The sequence below is a fragment of the Oncorhynchus tshawytscha genome, linkage group LG16 (genome assembly GCF_018296145.1).
Source record: "Oncorhynchus tshawytscha isolate Ot180627B linkage group LG16, Otsh_v2.0, whole genome shotgun sequence".
NCBI classification, from domain to species: Eukaryota; Metazoa; Chordata; class Actinopteri; order Salmoniformes; family Salmonidae; genus Oncorhynchus; species Oncorhynchus tshawytscha.
In genome coordinates, this window is record NC_056444.1 from 68,839,365 (window position 1) to 68,857,064 (window position 17,700).

Sequence of the window (17,700 nt, forward strand, 5' to 3'; positions counted from 1 at the left end):
TCTGAAGGACCATCAGCACAGGTCACGAGGGCAGACACTGCCACCAAGCAGAAGATGACCACTAAGCACTGGCCCCACTCACACTACATGGCTGCTCCTTCACAACCAGCAACTCCAAGGTGCTAATATCACCCTTGCTGAATACACTATCCTCAGAAATAAAAGGAGTCAAACTGGAACTATTTAACATGTTTGGTGTAGTTGTTTTAGACAGATCAGATTGAGAAAGTTCTACAGGAACAATGCAATGCAATGACGATTTTTATCTTATTTGATCAAATGGTGAAAAGCAAAAAAGAAAATATTTTTATTGCAAGTTTAAAGGATATTAACAGCTTGGTAAAAATGAACTTTTCTTCAAAGTTGGACAGTAGGGGAAAAAGTAATGTGTACAAGTCACATGTGTGTCTTAAGAGTTCTCCCAGGGTTTTGGCCTCCTCTCCATCTGCGAGGGAGTTGGAGTTTGGTTATTAGGTTTTATGTCCAGCTTTGACAGGCCTGGGACCTCCTCTCCTGCTTGGACTAGCCGGAACACTTCCTCGAATGAAAGGGCTGCATCTGTCTTCGCTGAGGTCCCACCAGTGGTACTTTCACAAATATCAGAATTTGAATCTGCAATAGTCAAGTGGTCGAACTTCTCCAACTGTTCAATGTTGTCACCCATGGAGGATGTCGAGGACAGGGCTGTAGAACTTACACGCCATTGTTTGTACCCATCCAAGTCAATGGGCTCGACAAATCTAGCAAGGATAAATACAATGAAGAATGTGAAAAACAAACAAATAGTCACAATCTTTAAGATGTATAGCCATGGTCATTTCAATCTCATGGTTTTTGAAGAAAATGGCTTACAGAGGAGAGTACAACTGTTTTACTTTTGTCAACAGAAAAACTTAGGATCTACTATTGGGAGACTTGTAAACAAATGATCCTCTTGAAAATAAAAAGTACATTTGCTCTAATGAAATATCCCATTACAGGGTTCAAACAGACAGTGGCAAGTCAAATTCAAAGACTTTCAAGTACTTTTTCAAGCACTAATATTTATTTTAAAGGACCATCGCTTTGTAATAGTTCCTATATGCAATTGTTTAGTCACCACAAGATGGCAGTATATCGCAAAAACCTAATGAAAAAGTGTTATTGATCACTAGCTTACATTCAGACGACACCGCTCACGTCGCGTGCGTGAGCATTACAAAATACATTTACACATACACGTTATTCAATCATTGCACCCACACTGCTCACGCGCGCCAATGAGTGTCTGCCTTGCCAAGCGCTAAAATATTAGTCAGTTCTATTTGTGATGCTGAACGTGGTGCAAGTCCTGCCTCTCCATCTCCTCCTTGGTTATACCCACGTGGGTATTTTGAAAGATGAACTGAGGTCGACGGTTGTCGTGGTAATACTATGAAAGTTAGATGTCAATCCCCAAATAAAGTCCAAAGGAAAAGTCGAAGGAGGAGAGTTGACTAGAAACGATTCGGTTGACCGTTTTATGTATGGATTCATTGTCGTAGTAGAGGACCTTGTGCATTTTAGGTAAAATAACAACTCAACATTTATAGCTCAGGACAAATTAGCTAACAACAGCAAGCTAACTAAATAGGACAAATTAGCTAGCGTGCTAAATTGCTATCAATGTTTGATGCTTTTCGACCTGTTCCCAAATTAATATAATTGGTTCAGTTTGTTTTGATATTTCGTGTCGTGATCGCGTTTTGTGTGGAGGGACAAAATCAATTTGCACACAATGGCGCACGTTTGGTCTGGGAATGGTGTTAGATGTTCTACTCAATAATATGTTTCACTACATATATGAGTGGTAAGTCAACACTGAAAATTGTTGCTTTTATATTTTTGTTTCCGAGTACATAAGAGTCTTTATATTTCACTAACTTTTCGCTCACACAGGCTGTCCCAACACATCATGACATGAAAGGAAGTTCTGACAGTGTGAAAGGCCCTTAGTTCATTCTAAAATGTTGTATTCCTTAACCATTTGAAGAGAAACAAATTATTAATGTGTTTTATTAAGATTAAAGATTCTCTCAGGGGACACTATTTACATTTTAGGGGACCTCACATGGGTCCTGGAGCCCAAATGTGAGAAGCACTGTACTACTAACCTCTCTCCCTACTTGCTTCAATGCTACCTCTTGCTGTGTATCTCCTTTGCCTCCTTCATTGCAGCCTGACTCACCACTGTCTGTCTCACTACTCAATGTTAAGAAAAAGTATTTTGTTATGAGAATTTATAGTAGTCCATCTTTACAGCCAAAGAGCCCTTGAGCTACATAGCTAGCTAGACATCTGACTGAAATATCAACGACTTTTACCAGTTGTACACTCATTCTCCGAGTCAGGAAGAATGGGGATGTCTATTGACACCCCGGGAGTCGATGGATGTTGAAAAAAAATCCCACTGTCAGCGACCTCTCACCCACTTATCACACGATAGGTCTGGCCCAAGGTAGTTCGTAGGCAAATTTTCCCGTTGGACAGAGAGATGAGTGACGCTATAATACACGGTTAAAGTATAATTAACTAAATAAAATGGCGAGTAAAAGCTATTTCACAAATAAAAAAAGGTGCGTAAACGGCGTTTATCCTCTACTACATCGCTGGTCTGGCAAAACCATTAATAAACATAAATATTCTGCAGGTGGGCTTTAATTTACAGTTGCCGGCATTTTAGCTATCGATGTGACATTTGGCGGCGCCGAATCAGTCAGTTTTATGCCCCACGAACAAAAATGTAAACAATTGAGTTATTGAGCGTACTCATTGATAATAAACAAATAAAGTACTATGTATTCACCATTTAGTGATCATGTATATGATTGGTAAAATGAAGTCAGCAGCACGTACCGATTGTAAAATAATAATTTAATCCCCAAAACAGTTTCCTCGCTGGAAGCCTGAAGATTTTTCAAACCACTCTGGAAATTCAAATCCACCTCGAAGTCATATGAATCGAACCGATTGTAAGCAGACTCCATTTCACGCGTAGAATGTTATTGTCGCTCATGAAGCTGATACATGTATTGAAATGTGCAATTATATACTTTAATCTACTACACCGTATGTGTCTGTGCGATGTTTTCTTGTCCAACTGATAGAAAATACGTCTTCTTCTGTGGGGTTCATCGGCAGTTGGTCGTCAACGTTATGGTGCATTACCGCCACCTACTATACTGGAGTGTGGGCCAGCGACAGGGAGAAACGTGCTTGTTTAGCCAGTACATCAGTTGCCTCATTCCCCTCCACCCCACATGGGCTGGGACTCAAGTAAATCTTGTCTGTATACCACAGGAGGTTGGTGGCACCTTAATTGGGGCGGACGGGCTTGTGGTTGGAGCGAAATCAGTGGAATGGTATCAAATACATAGTTTTACATAGTCCTACACTCAGCAGACAGGGATGATCTTTCTATGATGACACTCTTGTTTACTGCACTATGCAATTTGATAAGATCTGGGAAAACTGTTGTTGACATCAGGAGCGGGAGGCAGGAACCGTAGGTCTTCCATGAATACACAGTGACAGGACATCTGATCTCATTAACTGCTTAGTGTAATTTCCGCTTTGTTTGTGTGCATGTGACACACAATGAACAGCTGGCCATATACCCTGTCCTTCTCACCCCTTCCAAGACCCACATTTCTGTGGCTGAGGTAGGTCTCAAAGTGAGCTGTCAACTTTGCTCTTATATCCTGCTCAGGCCACTGATCAGAACCAGGGCCAGCAGGTTATGACTTTGTAACACTGGTCAGACATGCTCAACCAACACAGAGTACTAACAGACAGCCACATGGCTATGGTACATATACAGTACCTTCGGAAACTATTCAGACCCCTTGACTTTTTCCACATTTTGTAAGGTTACAGCCTTAATCTAAAATTGATTAAATAGTTTTTTCTTCCCCCTCATAATGACAAAGCAAAAACTGTTTTTCAGAATATTTTTGCAATTTTATTAAAAATAAAAAACGGATATCACATTTACATGAGTATTCAGACCCTTTACTCAGTACTTTGTTGAAGCACATTTGGGACAGATTACAGCCTCAAGTCTTTTTGGGTATGATGCGACAAGCTTGACACCTGTATTTGGGGAGTTCCTCCCATTCTTCACTGCAGATCTTCTCAAGCTCTGTCAGGTTGGATGGGGAGCTATTTTCAGGTCTCTCCAGAGATGTTCGATTGGGTTCAAGTCAAGGTTCTGGATCGGCCACTCAATGACATTCAGAGACTTTTCCTGAAGCCACTCCTGCGTTGTCTTGGCAGTGTGTTTAGGGTCGTTGTCCTGTTGGAAGGTGAACCTTCACCCCAGTCTGAGGTCCTGAGCACTCTGGAGCAGGTTTTCATCAAGGATCTCTCTGTACTTTGCTCCGTTCATTGTTGTCTCGATCCCGACTAGTCTCACAGTCCCTGCCACTGAAAAACATCCCCAGAGCAGGATGCTGCCACCAATATGCTTCACCGTAGGGATGGTGTCAGGTTTCCTCCAGACATGACACTTGGCATTTAGGCCAAAGAGTTCAATCTTGTTTTTATCAGACCAGAGAATCTTGTTTCTGATGGTCTGAGAGTCTTTAGTTGCCTTTTGGCAAACTCCAAGCAGGCTGTCATGTGCCTTTTACTAAGGAGTGGCTTCCGTCTGGCCGATCTCTACCAGCAAGGCCTAATTGGTAGAGTGCTGCGGAGATGGTTGTCCTTCTGGAAGGTTCTCCCATCTCCACAGAGAAACTCTGTCAGAGTGACCATCAGGTTTTTGGTCACCTCCCTTAGCAAGGCCCTTCTTCCCCGATTGGTCAGTTTGGCCGGGTGGCCAGCTCTAGGAAGAGTCTTGGTGGTTCCCAACTTCTTCCATTTAAGAATGGAGGCCACTGTGTTCTTGGGGACCTTCAATGCTGCAGACATTTTTTGCTACCCTTCCCAGATCTGTGCCTTGACACAATCCTGTCTCGGAGCTGTACGTACAATTCCTTCGACCTCATGGCTTGGTTGTTGCTCTGACATGCACAGTCAACTGTGGGACCTTATATAGACAGGTGTGTGCCTTTCCAAATCATGTCCAATCAATTAAATTTACCACAGGTGGACTCCAATCAAGTAAAAAAATAAAAACGTTTTCACTTTGTCATGATGGGGTATTGTGTATAGATTGATGAGAAAAACATAATTTAATACATTTTAGAATAAGGCTGTAACGTAACAAAATGTGGAAAAAGTCAAGGGATCTGAATACTTTTCCGAACAGCACTGTACGTACAGTACAAGTATGGACAGCATTAATTACAGTACAGAATTGCATAGTATAGTAGTTTATTCATTCTGACAATATTCTTACAGATGTAGAAAATATTATTTAGTTCTATAAGATAATACAAAATCAATGAGTACTGACAATTGTAAGTGACTTGGTGTGTCCAAAAAGGTTGTTGCATATTGTAAAAAGGTGATGTGCCATGGGCTGAACTGAAAGAAGAAAAAAAAGATTTTCTAGCACAGAATTTCTTACATAACTCCTTCTCTTTCAAAAAGGACATGCTACAGGCAGATAATAGGCATGTATGTATCTCAAATAACTATACCCCCTTATCATAATGGGTTCTAAAGTACTTCCCTCTATCCATTCATCCTGATGACTGAAAGCAGAATTCCAGAACACAGGCCTTGGATTCTCCATGTCCCTTGTAATCTTTATCAGCTGTCCAGTGGTGTAAATGTGATACTGCTCCACCCCCTTACTCACAGTTGGAGTTGTGCTCTCCTGACCCACAACCATTTACAGCGGAGGAATATCTATTATGCTGTAGCTTGGTCAGGGCCAAGGCGAGATGATCGGGCAAAGCAGAAGGACAAGGACTTGGAACTGATACAGTCATAGTTCCCATCCTGAGAGAGAGATGGATGGAGGGAGAGAGAGAGAGAGAGAGAGAGAGAGGGGGGAGGGAGAGACAGAGGAATAACATACATTAGCCAGTAAGTTGAATATGAGAGTGAGGCTCAGTACAGTGAGTACAGTATTTGTTAAGTTTTTGGATCCTTCTCAAAACCAAGCAAGCTAACTAGTATGTGTGGACAGACATGAGCCACTAGCCAGTAAGTTGAATATACGTGAGGTACAGTATGTGTTCAGTGTGTGGATCCTGTGTTGGGTAGGCCTACAGTACTCACCTCTAGTGTCAATTTACTCTCCAGGCTCAGGTCTCTTCTGAGAGCCTGGTTCTGACTGTGGGCCTGACTGGGGCAGTTATCCTCCTTCTGGCCACGGCACGCTTCCTCTCTCTGCTTCATGAACCTCTGGTTCCCAATCCTGGCGACACTGTTGTTCCTGTGTACTGGTGCAGCAGGGCGACGAGTGGGCACAACCTCCAGGGTTTTATGAGTTGGACTGCATTTCCCCTTCTGCCCCCCGCCCGGTGCTGTTGCTTGTGCTGGCTTGTCTGCTCGACCACTCATTTTGCGCAAGAACTCTGTGACTAGGCCGTACCGGTTGGCACCACCAGGTTTTCTGGTGGGTTTAGTGTTGTTCCCTCCACTGCTCAATTCACTGTTTATTGTGCTATGGTGAATAAGCCTTGGACCAGCTCTGGGATTGATGGGGCGGGCCCAGGTTGGCCCAGCAGGACCCCGATGGGAAAGGCTCCACAAAACACCCTCACTGCCAGGACTGGCAGAGGAGGAGGTGGAGGAGTTGGAGGTGAAACCAGTTGTGGAGGAAGGAGAGATGGACGATGAAGATGAAGCAGAGGCAGAGTATCTGCGGTACATTTTTGGGGAGGTGGAGCCTGACTTGAACCTCTCAGTCCTCCCTGGGAGCCTCTCAAGGGAAGTCGAGATCTGTTGAGTGCGGGCAGAGAGGCGTAAAGGGTTGCCTCTCACTGCTATTACACTGTAGGGCCCATCCGTCTGTAGACCCACACTCACCATCTGTGGGTGCATCTGGGTCTGAGTCCCTGTGGTGGCCACGTCCACTGTCCATCCCCCACTCACAATCACCCTCCCCTTCCTCCTCTCCGGCGAACTGGAGTGAACTGCCTGTCGTAAGCTAGCTGTCATCTCTTTCATGTCGTCACTCAAGTTAGCGGAGACCCTCAGACATAAGGGAGTGAGAGAGTTTTGGGACGTACTAAGCCTGGCAGAGATTACACTGGTAGTAGAATTTCTATCAGTGTTGGTAATGTGCCTCAGATGAGCTAGATGGACTCTCCGTGCAGACAGGGGACTGTAGTAGATGCGGAGGACAGTCTTCTCTGGGGCAGTGCAGCTACTGTCCAGGGTCAACTGGTCCAAGTTTAGATTAGGGAAGCTAGGGGGCATGATGGGGTGGTCCCAGGTCTTAAAGGGGTCTTCTCGGTCTAGCTGGGCAGCCTCTTGGCTGAGGTAACACCAGTTCTTCTTCTTGGAACCTAATATAGAGCGGTCTGGTTTGGTCTTATTTCTTGTCTGTGGGGAAATAAGAGTATCTTCATATTATGGTGGAAAGAGCACAGAAACCCAGGGGAAGCAGCCATGTAAAGAAATAAATCTGCTCTTCCCAATTCAAAGGCTCACTGGGCATAGCAACACCACGGGCTAGTAGCTAGCTAGTCATCTCGTATTTCTGTCTGTCTCCTATCAACAGCTGAAATATTTGCAATTGATCTTTTTGATTTAAATTGCTATTCTGTTTGCCAGAAAAATGATCTTCTTTACATTAAAATGTAATCATGGTAACCACAAACCTGTTTTAAGTTATAGTTCAACATGTGGAGGAAAATCACTTCCCTGTTTTGAAACAACGGGATGTGATGAAGAGACGTAGATGGACTATAAAAAAAGTGAATGTTTTACTCATTGTTTTTGGACAATGACACACCGACCACGAGCGAGTGAGTCATGAGTTCAGTGCACTTTCTTTTCTATCCACACACACCCAGACTTCATTCCAACTTTCTCTCCCCCACACTATACCTTTCTCTCTCCCCTTTCTCTCTCTCTGGCTCTTTCTTTTTCTCTTTTTCTCTTCATTACTCACTTTCTCCCTCTCACATATTCCCTCTCTGGGTCTGTCTGGGTGTTGTAATGCAGTGGATGCACATGTTAGTTCTGCTTTTAGCAGTAGCCCCCACAAGAGCTTAGCCTAAATACCATGGCACCGTTGATCTCATGATGTCTGTACTGTATGCAGGCAGGCCAGGGAGAACCCCTGCCAGATAGAAGACATCAGCTGGGCTTACTGCTGAATCACATCCAATCACATGCTCCCAAACACAACACAACACAGGACATATAAACATGGGAGCCTGGTGGCTGGAGGAAACAGAAAATAAAATACTTCCTTACCTCAGTTATCTCACTCTGTATTCCTCTAGGATGGCCTGGCTGGTCTGGATACTCCTGTGCCTCAGTCTTACCAGTGCTGCACTCCATCTGAGTTATTAAAAGAAAGAGTGAGGTATTACAGTCTGTGATGATTTCTCAGAATCAGGATATCTGTCTGATCCACTTGCCTTAGAACATAATAGTGGTGTATCCCTCATTGTAAGGGATAATGATCTTAAGTATCAACTTATGTAATTGGACAGTGACTTCATAGGCTGAGCCCACAGCGGGACAGTGGCATTAGCTCACCTTGGAGACTAACCCTTTCCAGTCTGATGCCCATATGGCCTTCGCATGCTGTCCTGCCATGCTGTCCTCTGAGTCCTGCAGCTCTGTGCCCAAGTACTGCAGCAACCCGTGTAGTATAGACATAGTCGTAAGATCTCTGCTCTGTAAAAAAAAAAAAAAAACATACAAGTTTAACATACTTGAAATCTTGGCTTTCATTGTTACTTACTAAAATAAAGTGATTTATGAACATTTCACTTACAGTATGTTGCAATTCATGTTCCCCTACATTCCCTTTCCCTCATACCTCTATGCCCTCCAGGCCAGATCTCTTCCCCACACCACGCTGGTGGAGGACCCAGAGCACCTTCAAAGTGAGCTTCATCATGGGGTCCCTGCAGCTGTCGAGGTGGTCTGACTGTGTTGCTCGTCTTACTCTCTCCTTCACCACTACTGTGTGCAGGCCTTCACCTGTTTCCTTCTTGGCTGAGACCTCTGTGTTGTTTTGTGTGTCCTGATCAGCCAGGGATGGGATTGCGGTGGGATCCCAATTTCCTTCAACCCTCAACTCTCCTCCTTGTGTCACCAATAACTCCACCCTGCCCATTAAGGCTAACAGCATTGCCTGCAGAAGCTCCAGAGCCTCATGAAGGTGTCCTTGCATGAGTGGGTCCAGAGCCAGAGGCTGGGCTTTACCCTGAGGGTAAGACTTTGCCCGAGAGATGTGGGGAGATAAGGGAGGGGAGCTGTGGCCATTCTTGGCCGGTGAGACAAAAAGCTGGATAGCTGAGGTCACAAGGCAGGCATGATCTCGCAAGGCAAGGAGGGCCTCATGGTCTTTCACATTCAAGGCATGGGCAACACTGCCTCTGCGTGTATAACTCTGCTGGTTGTCCAGGGGCTCCCATTCCCCACCTACAGACCCCTTTCGAGGGATCTGACTGAGGGGACTCAACCTCTCCGTCTGAGGTTGGTCTCTATGCTGTATTTCCATCACCTCCTCCTGAAAACACTCAATCACACTCCTTCTCTGCTCTTCCCTCTTCTCCTGCTCAAACTGCATACACTCCCTCCTCAAGCTCTGTTCACAATCCTCTACATCCCTCACATAAAGCGGTGGTAGATCCCCATTGTCCCTGGCCCCCTTCTGTGGCTGCTCCTCTTTCTCTTCTCCTCCTCCTCCTAATACGCTCTCCCTCATGTCGCTCATCTCTGCCCGGAGGCCATGGTTCTCCACCTCCAGCTCTACAATACGGCGGCTCAGCAGCGTCGCTTCCTCCTCCACCAGCCGCAGGTGAACCTTGACCTCTGCCTCCCTGGTGTGGGGGGACTTGGCAGTACCACCCTCAGAGGAGTGGGCAGCAGCATCTACGTCTCCATAGGCCGAGCGGTACTTTGACAGAACCTCACGCATGCACTCACTTTCCGACACCATCTTGCTCAGCTTCTTGCACATGAGAGCTGATTCCTCCTTGGCAAAGTGAAGCTGGCACTTCAGATCAGCACTGTCATCCTGAGGAGTCAAATGGCACAACAATGTGATTAAAGATGACATAAATGTACTCTAATGAAGTCACTCATATGAAAATATAATATTAGATCTTCACCTGGGGAGACAGCGTCTTCTCAGTCTTGCTGTTTGGTGATCTGACATTTTTCCTCTTCAGAGAACTCTGAGAAGTAAAGTAAAACAAATGTCAAAGAATTCTGATGATTCAACATTATCATAAACGGCATAGTTACCACCCTATGAAAACATGACAGAGGAGGAGAGGATATAGATGTCATTCTAATAAACCAACTTTCTTTCAGCTTTCCTCCCCTGTCTCCTTCCTGTCGGTCACTCCTGTCTGTATCTTAGAATATTCTTAGAGATTCTTACAGGATATCAATGTTTACACACAGCATTTAATGTCCAAGAGAAACAAACCAAGAGAGTCAAAGTACATGTGTACACAAATTAATTTGTTCCATTACAAACACACTGTTTGTCTATGTCTTATAACGTCCCAACATGAACTTCCTGTATGAGTTGTGAATGTTTGCACTGCAGAGTATGAGAGGAATGTAGGTTGGTGTCACCGTGTCAGTCTCTGTCTTTCTCATGTCTCAAGCAGGTATCACTGGGGTTAAAGTACTCAAAATAATCATCTTACTGAGGTATTGCAGTGGGAATAGCTCCATCAAAACTAGGTCGGTAATAAATAGACCCCGAGGCAGTGAACAGTGGATGAGTCTGGTGTAAAAGAACAACAATAAACGGCACTGTGACAACCAATAGGATATTACTATCACCACCCTTAAGGTCTCAGTCTCAAAGCAAGGCAGCAACCAAGACAGGCAAACTGCAGTAACGGTGGTGGTCGTTAAAATGTTCATCTTCCTTTACACTGATCTTGACTAGGTTCCCTGGTAATAGTCTACCCAGATTAGGTCATCTAAGTGGATTTCCTAGTCAGGATCAAAAGGAGTAGCAGCTGTCTCAGATGAGCAGACTAGGCTGAGCTGACGACAAAGCACCGAATCCTGGATTAAATTTAAACACGGGTAGCTGGACTGCACTGCACTGTCATTAAGAAAGACCTGCATGGGTGACTCCATGGCCACCAGTTGATGACATGGAATTCAGTGATAGTATGGCACTAAGCCAGTACCTAAGCCACAGCCTTTTTGATGCTGTAATTCATCCTCCTGACCCAGATTTACCCATGCTTAATAGGACCAGAGGGGAGAGAGAGAGAACTATTTACCTATTTTGTTCCCTCTTTCTCTCTCTCTGTAGTCCCTAGTGAGAAAAATGTCAACTGTGTCCCCCAAGTTCAGCCTCCTTTACATCTAATCAAATGGCTACCCAGACTATTTGCATTGCCCCCCCCCCTTATTTTACGCTGCTTCTACTCTCTGTTATTATCTATGCATAGTCACTTTAATAACTCCACCTACATGTGCATATTACCTCAAATACCTCGACTAACCGGTGCCCCCGCACATTGACTTTGTACCGGTACCCCCTGTATATAGCCTCGCTATTGTTATTTTACTGCTGCTCTTTAATTATTTCTTACCTTTATTTTGTACTTTTTTTCCCTTCTTTAAACTGGGTTATTGGTTAAGGGCTTGTAGGTAAGCATTTCAATGTAAGGTCTACCTACACCTGTTGTATTCAGCGCATGTGACAAATAAAATGTTATTTGATTTACATGCAGTACCACTCTACCTCACTCAGTGCCCACCGCCCAGCAGTCAGATGCTAGCCATGCCCTGAGCCTTAGGCCCAGCAAAGTCCTAGGATCCAGTCAGGGTCATGTGTCACCTCACTTCAGAGTGACAGTAGGATGCATGGGGAGTAACTGATTGATATGGGATAACTGAAGTGTATAGAGTACTACATGAAGGAATAGGACTCTTATACATGAAACAATTCTGTAGTATGCTATAGTATAGATATTATAGTATTCACTGTAATGTTTTTGTGGACTTTACTGTAGTATTCACTGTAGTGAATAATGTAGTATTTACTGTACTATACTGTAACATTTACAGGTAACTATAGTATAAATACTGTAGTAAAAGAAAACTGTAGGATATACTAAAGTAATTAATGCATGGCGTTATGGACTGTAGTATACACTGTAGTGTTTTTGCAGAAATTACTGTAGTATTTACTATAGTTTTTTTGTTTTATTATCTATGACATAGAGTGCAGGTTTTCTCCTTGAGGAAACCCATTGGAGTAATACTAAAATGACACATTTTCAATAACCTGTAGGTGGGACTGGGGTCTGAATGGATAGTTCAGAGCTTCTGCTCTTTCCTATCATCTGTAGGGAACACAATATATGGTCTATACTTGGCATGTAAGTTTCTCAATTATGGGTGGCACAAATTGGTCTTTGGGGAGGGAAATGGGCAGGGTATATGCTAATTAAACTAATACAGTTGGTGGTGGTGTGTAAAAGCAGTACTTCTCTGGCTTTCTCCATCTCGCCCTCTTGAACTTGCTTTGCCACCTCCAGCTCCTGTTGCCTCTCCCGAAGCGCATCGTTCTCCCACTCCAGCCGGGAGTTCTTCTGTTGCACGGACTCCAACTCATTGTGCAGGCGGAGGGATACACTCTTTGCTACCTGTGAACAGAAGTCAACCACAACAAACTTTAAATACTATAAAACACTAACAGACAACTGTCTTTGTTGGAGGGAATTAGAGGTTGTTTTTGACGTAATAGTGCATTAGATAACAATCATTTTGTGCCTTTGTCATAGAAAATTACAAGACAATTTTCCAGATATCAGCCTTCAAAACAACAACACTGTGTTATCTGCATTGTAATAAGGTGAATGAAACATCCATTGAGGAGCAACTTAGGGCAGGTCCAGATGATGCCTGTGGTTGTATGGTGGTGTTCAGCACATTATTATATTGTGCTGTTTACTCTCCAAGAGAAACTATACTGTATCTGTATTTTTACATCTTTTGGCAGTAATACAAAAAGACAGATCTCCGTGTTAGAATGTGAAGAGGTGAAGAGGGGGTGAGGGGGAAGCCAAAAGTGCCAGATTCTCTGCCATGCTACTGGTGGGCATTCTATCACCACACACAGCTGAGCAAAGAAACTGAACATTGCAGCCTCTAACAGAGGAATCAGCCAACATGCCAGTAAACTTTCCACAGTGATCTACCCACTCACCCCTTGAGGCTGGTCGGTCGGAGTAATTGTATTTGTCATAATGTCTTTTTAATGTCTTTAATTGGGCAGTTCACAGCAAGTGGAAACCACAAAAATGCCACTCCACCACAACAAAACCCAAACAAAAGCACACACACTCACAGATACATTAAACAGACATACTTCACATTTCTTGAAGCACATCTGACAGGATGTAACAGTAAGCTGAGCCATAAAACATTGTTAAATACTGTAAAGTTAAGTGTGCACTTAAAAAACTGAGTCATATGATGTGAGCAGTGTAGTTTATGTAAAATACCCTGAACTCATGAAACAGTAGAGTGGAATGTACAGCCATTCAAAGGGATTTTTGGGGGGTTTGGTACATTGACTGGAATCATAATGAATCACTCAACCCTGTTGATAACACTATGCAACAGAGCAAGAGAAGGAAGGATTACAGTACAGTCCCTACAGGACAAAGATGCCTGAAAATGAAAAGTTGCTTTGAGTGAGCACTCCACACACATAAACATGCAGACCCCTCACCTTGACGTCATGCTCCAGGGAGCGGACCAGTTCCCCTTCCACCTGGCCAGTCTGGGCCACCCTGAGGCTACGGCGCTCGGCCTTGTGGAGGCGGTACTGCAGGATGCAACACAACTTGTTGGCCTGCTCCAGCTGCAGCCGCAGCTCCTGAAGCTGACACACCTCATCTTCCAGGAACAGATCCCGCATCTCCAGCATCTCACAGCGCATCTCCTCCATCTCATCCTGGACAGGACAACCAACAATCATCATCATCAACAGCATCACTGTGTGTGTGTGTGTGTGTGTGTGTGTGTGTGTGTGTGTGTGTGTGTGTGTGTGTGTGTGTGTGCTATGTAGGGGAGGAATGGGACCAAAAATCGACTCTGGCATTTCTAACACATGGCCCATTTTTTTTTTTTTTTTTTGAGGGCCCAATTAATTAGCCAGATAATGATCATTTTGCCCACTGTGAGTGATGACTTTTGAAGGTCCTTGTGCGTGCTGCGGCTCCTGCAGTCGCATGCTAGTAATTAAGGTTGACATGGCCAATTACAGAAAGTATCTAAACTGCTCTGCTAAGGAATGTCTGTCTGTCTAACCTTGACAACAACTGATGTCATGTGCGTGCCTGCGTTCTGGTTTCAATCCTTCAGTATTCATCTATATTCAAATCAGTCGATAGTCAACGTATTTTCTTTATGATAAGAGGGACCAAGCCCCTAGAGGCAATGTGTGAAATAATTTAAAAAATGAATTCTTACTTTCAAATACTGATTTTCCGATCTCAAATCGTCGTTTTCTCTGACAAGATCCTCGTGCGTCTCGTCCACGAGCTCCCGGGTCGGTTCTGAATTCACCATGGACGCTCCACTGACATTCAGCGAGGGAAGGAAAGCAAGAACGGACCCTCCGCATCCAGGAGAATGGTTTCCATCCCAGACAGAATGCATAATATAATTTTCCTGTGATAGGCCTAGCCGTTTGAATGCGCTGCCTACAGTGCTCATATCGCGTACACTGATTTGTGCATTCCCACTCAACCTGTCTCTATTTGCCTCTCTTTCTCCGCCACTTGGTCTTGCCTCGCAGCTTGGAGACGGAGTGTCCGCAGAAAGTTGGTTTCCCTCCGATGCAGTCAGAAATCCCTCCGTCAAGTCAGAAATGTCAGAACTTCTGTCCGAGTAGGATAGCTTCCCCGACACACAACCCGAATCATTGCTCAAATCCTCTGAAGCATTGCTAGCTTCATATAGTTTTCTCGGTGTGCTTAGATTTTTTTGGCACTCCGTAACGGATGGTGGGCCCCTTCCTGTGCGCTTCCCTTTCTCCAGTTTAATCTCTTTCCCTTTGCCCATGATGCGCCGGACAGTCCCTGTTGACCTGGATGAGTCTGGGGCATGTTTGGGCGGCGCATTCGATGGGGTTCGCTTTTTCTTCATGCTGACACCCTGTTGTGCCTTGGGCTGTCTTTCTCCCCTGTTCGCCTGTCTTGGCACCGGACTGTCAACATCTCTGCTGTTCATTTCTTTTCCGTTTTTCTTAATATATAGCCTAGTGCATAAAATGAAGAATTGCCCTTAATTCATTCATACAGTCTATTATTCTTTGTTAAATCCAACAAAATAAACGGAATGAGTTATAACAAAATTTCCACGGCTATTTTCTGTAGAAGCGAATGACAGAAGGAAGGAGAGACCAGCGCACTTCAGTTCATCCTTCGGCCAGTCGGTCAAGTGTGTGCTGTCACATTGTTTGATTTAAACCTGACCAGAAATGTAAGCATACCCCGCCCATCTTTTACGCGCGCACTGTGGCAAATTATGGGGTTCGCCAATGAAATTGACAGCTTTGCACATCATGCATTCTGCACTGAGCATAACACAACATCATAGGCTACGGTCTATTGGTCATATGTTAATACCATGGGCGCAACTTTGGTTTTAGAAGTGGAGGGACATTTTTTTGTATCAAGTCGTTGCCTCGTTTTGTATCACATTCCAATGATAAAACTGTGGGATAAAAAGTGCATTTCAGAATGTGAAGGGGACATGTCCCCCCGCCCCCAGTGAAAGTTGCACCCCGGTTCATACTGTTTATTTTATTTAACCTTTATTTAACAAGTCAAGTCAGTTAAGAACAAATTCTTATTTACAATGACGGTCTACCAAAAGGAAAAAATGCCTCCTGCGGGGACAGGGGTCAAAATAAATTAAAATATAGGACAAAACACACATCACGACAAGAAAGTCATGGAGTAATAGCCTAATTAATTATGAGGCTACCCACTGGACACACACTTGTTGAATCAACGTATGTTGATGTTGAACCAACATGGAATAGACGTTGAATTGCTATAAAGGCGGTTCCAGTTATTCCTCAATTTCATTCCAAAATAGAATATAATGGAATGTTATATTGAAATCCCAATTTTCATTCATTCTATTGCTGTGATGGGCTACATTTTGTCATGCAAACATCTTATTTTTTTATAGACAAATTTATGGGAAAATGAAACAGCCCATCCAATGGGTGTACTCAATTCAGTTCTGGGCGGCTGAGGTTCCGGGTGGCCCCAGTGCGTCCGGTGCGTCCATGTTCTTTTTTGATAAATGACTCCCTCAAGTGGCCAGAAAATAGAAATTACAACTCTTGCAACGCTGCCACTGAGACTATCAGATATGATGTATCATAGGCCCCCTTTATTCTGGTCGTCACTAGTTACCACATACACAGTCGTAATTATGTACAATTTCTCTTCTTAAACTCTGATTTTAAACCTAACCTTAGCCACACTGCTAACGTTATTCCAAACCCTAAAAAAAAAGCACATTTTTGATTTCATTAAAGTTTACGATATAGACAATGTTGACTTTGTGGCTGTAGTAACTAGTGACAACTCGTTTCCTGGCCTTTATCAGTGCTGTGTCCTCGGAGCGACAACGTAGTCCATAATTTTTAAAATTCTGAATAAAACAAATACAAAACAGAAATATACAAACAAGAGTACATAAACCCAACAAACAGCTGTATTACATATCGAGATATATAGTATATTCAATTTGTCAAAAAGTTTTATGGTACGTATTGCTTTTTTTGTTTTTACACTTACCTCTATCTTAAACAATGTGAAGAGAGGTTTGTTCTCCGCCCACTGATAAATAAAATGTATTACATTCCTTAAAATATTTAAATTGTATTTAGGCACTTTTAGTCGTTAGCTGACGTATGCTAGCCGTTTGAATCTGTGATTCAGCACCCGTTTAGCATCCGGCTGTCGAAAAAAATGTTTTTTTAAACATTGGAGTGTAGTAACACAGAACAATGAGATAGATATTTCCACGGGTGTATAAATGTGAAGCATCCGTTTTGCGTTTCCTCTCACTACCTAGTGAGAGGCCGGGTCACCCACAATGTTTTTATTTTACCTTTATTTAACCAGGCAAGTCAGTTAAGGAACGGCCTAGGAACAGTGGGTTAACTGCCTGTTCAGGGCAGAACGACAGATTTGTACCTTGTCAGCTCAGGGGTTTGAACCTGCAACCTTCCGGTTACTAGTCCAACGCTCTAACCACAACGCTCTTACCCTGCCGCCCCGATAATACCACCCCCATCAACCTGTGTCAAGGAACCACAGCGAGATGATCCAATTCCTGCTTATTAAGTCTCCTCAGGTTCCCGTGGTATCTGGATTCTCTTGGCTCCAGCGACACAACCCCCTTATTGACTAGTCTGCTGGTGCCATCATGGGCTGGAGAACATTCTGCCATACTCATTGCCTGACGTCAGCGCAGCCTGCCCCGGGCCGTGTTCCTGGGGGTTCGGAAGTTTCCCCGGACCTCTCCGCCATTTCCACAGAGTACCGGGACCTCCGGGAGGTGTTCAGTAAGGCCCAGGCC

The 17,700-nt window shown here is 43.9% G+C and overlaps 1 protein-coding gene across 1 annotated transcript; it reads right to left on the reverse strand.

The window, feature by feature from the left end:
* Positions 1 to 5,323: 5,323 nt before the first annotated feature.
* Positions 5,324 to 15,680, reverse strand: LOC112216191 (protein SOGA1). Its single transcript, XM_024376008.2, has 9 exons — positions 14,566 to 15,680; positions 13,823 to 14,047; positions 12,573 to 12,731; positions 10,215 to 10,280; positions 8,915 to 10,120; positions 8,629 to 8,769; positions 8,341 to 8,427; positions 6,190 to 7,461; positions 5,324 to 5,907 (listed from the first exon to the last, which is right to left on the reverse strand). Exons 1-9 carry the CDS (start codon positions 15,325 to 15,327, stop codon positions 5,818 to 5,820), a joined length of 4,008 nt encoding a protein of 1,335 aa, XP_024231776.1. The 5' UTR covers positions 15,328 to 15,680; the 3' UTR covers positions 5,324 to 5,817.
* Positions 15,681 to 17,700: the final 2,020 nt, after the last annotated feature.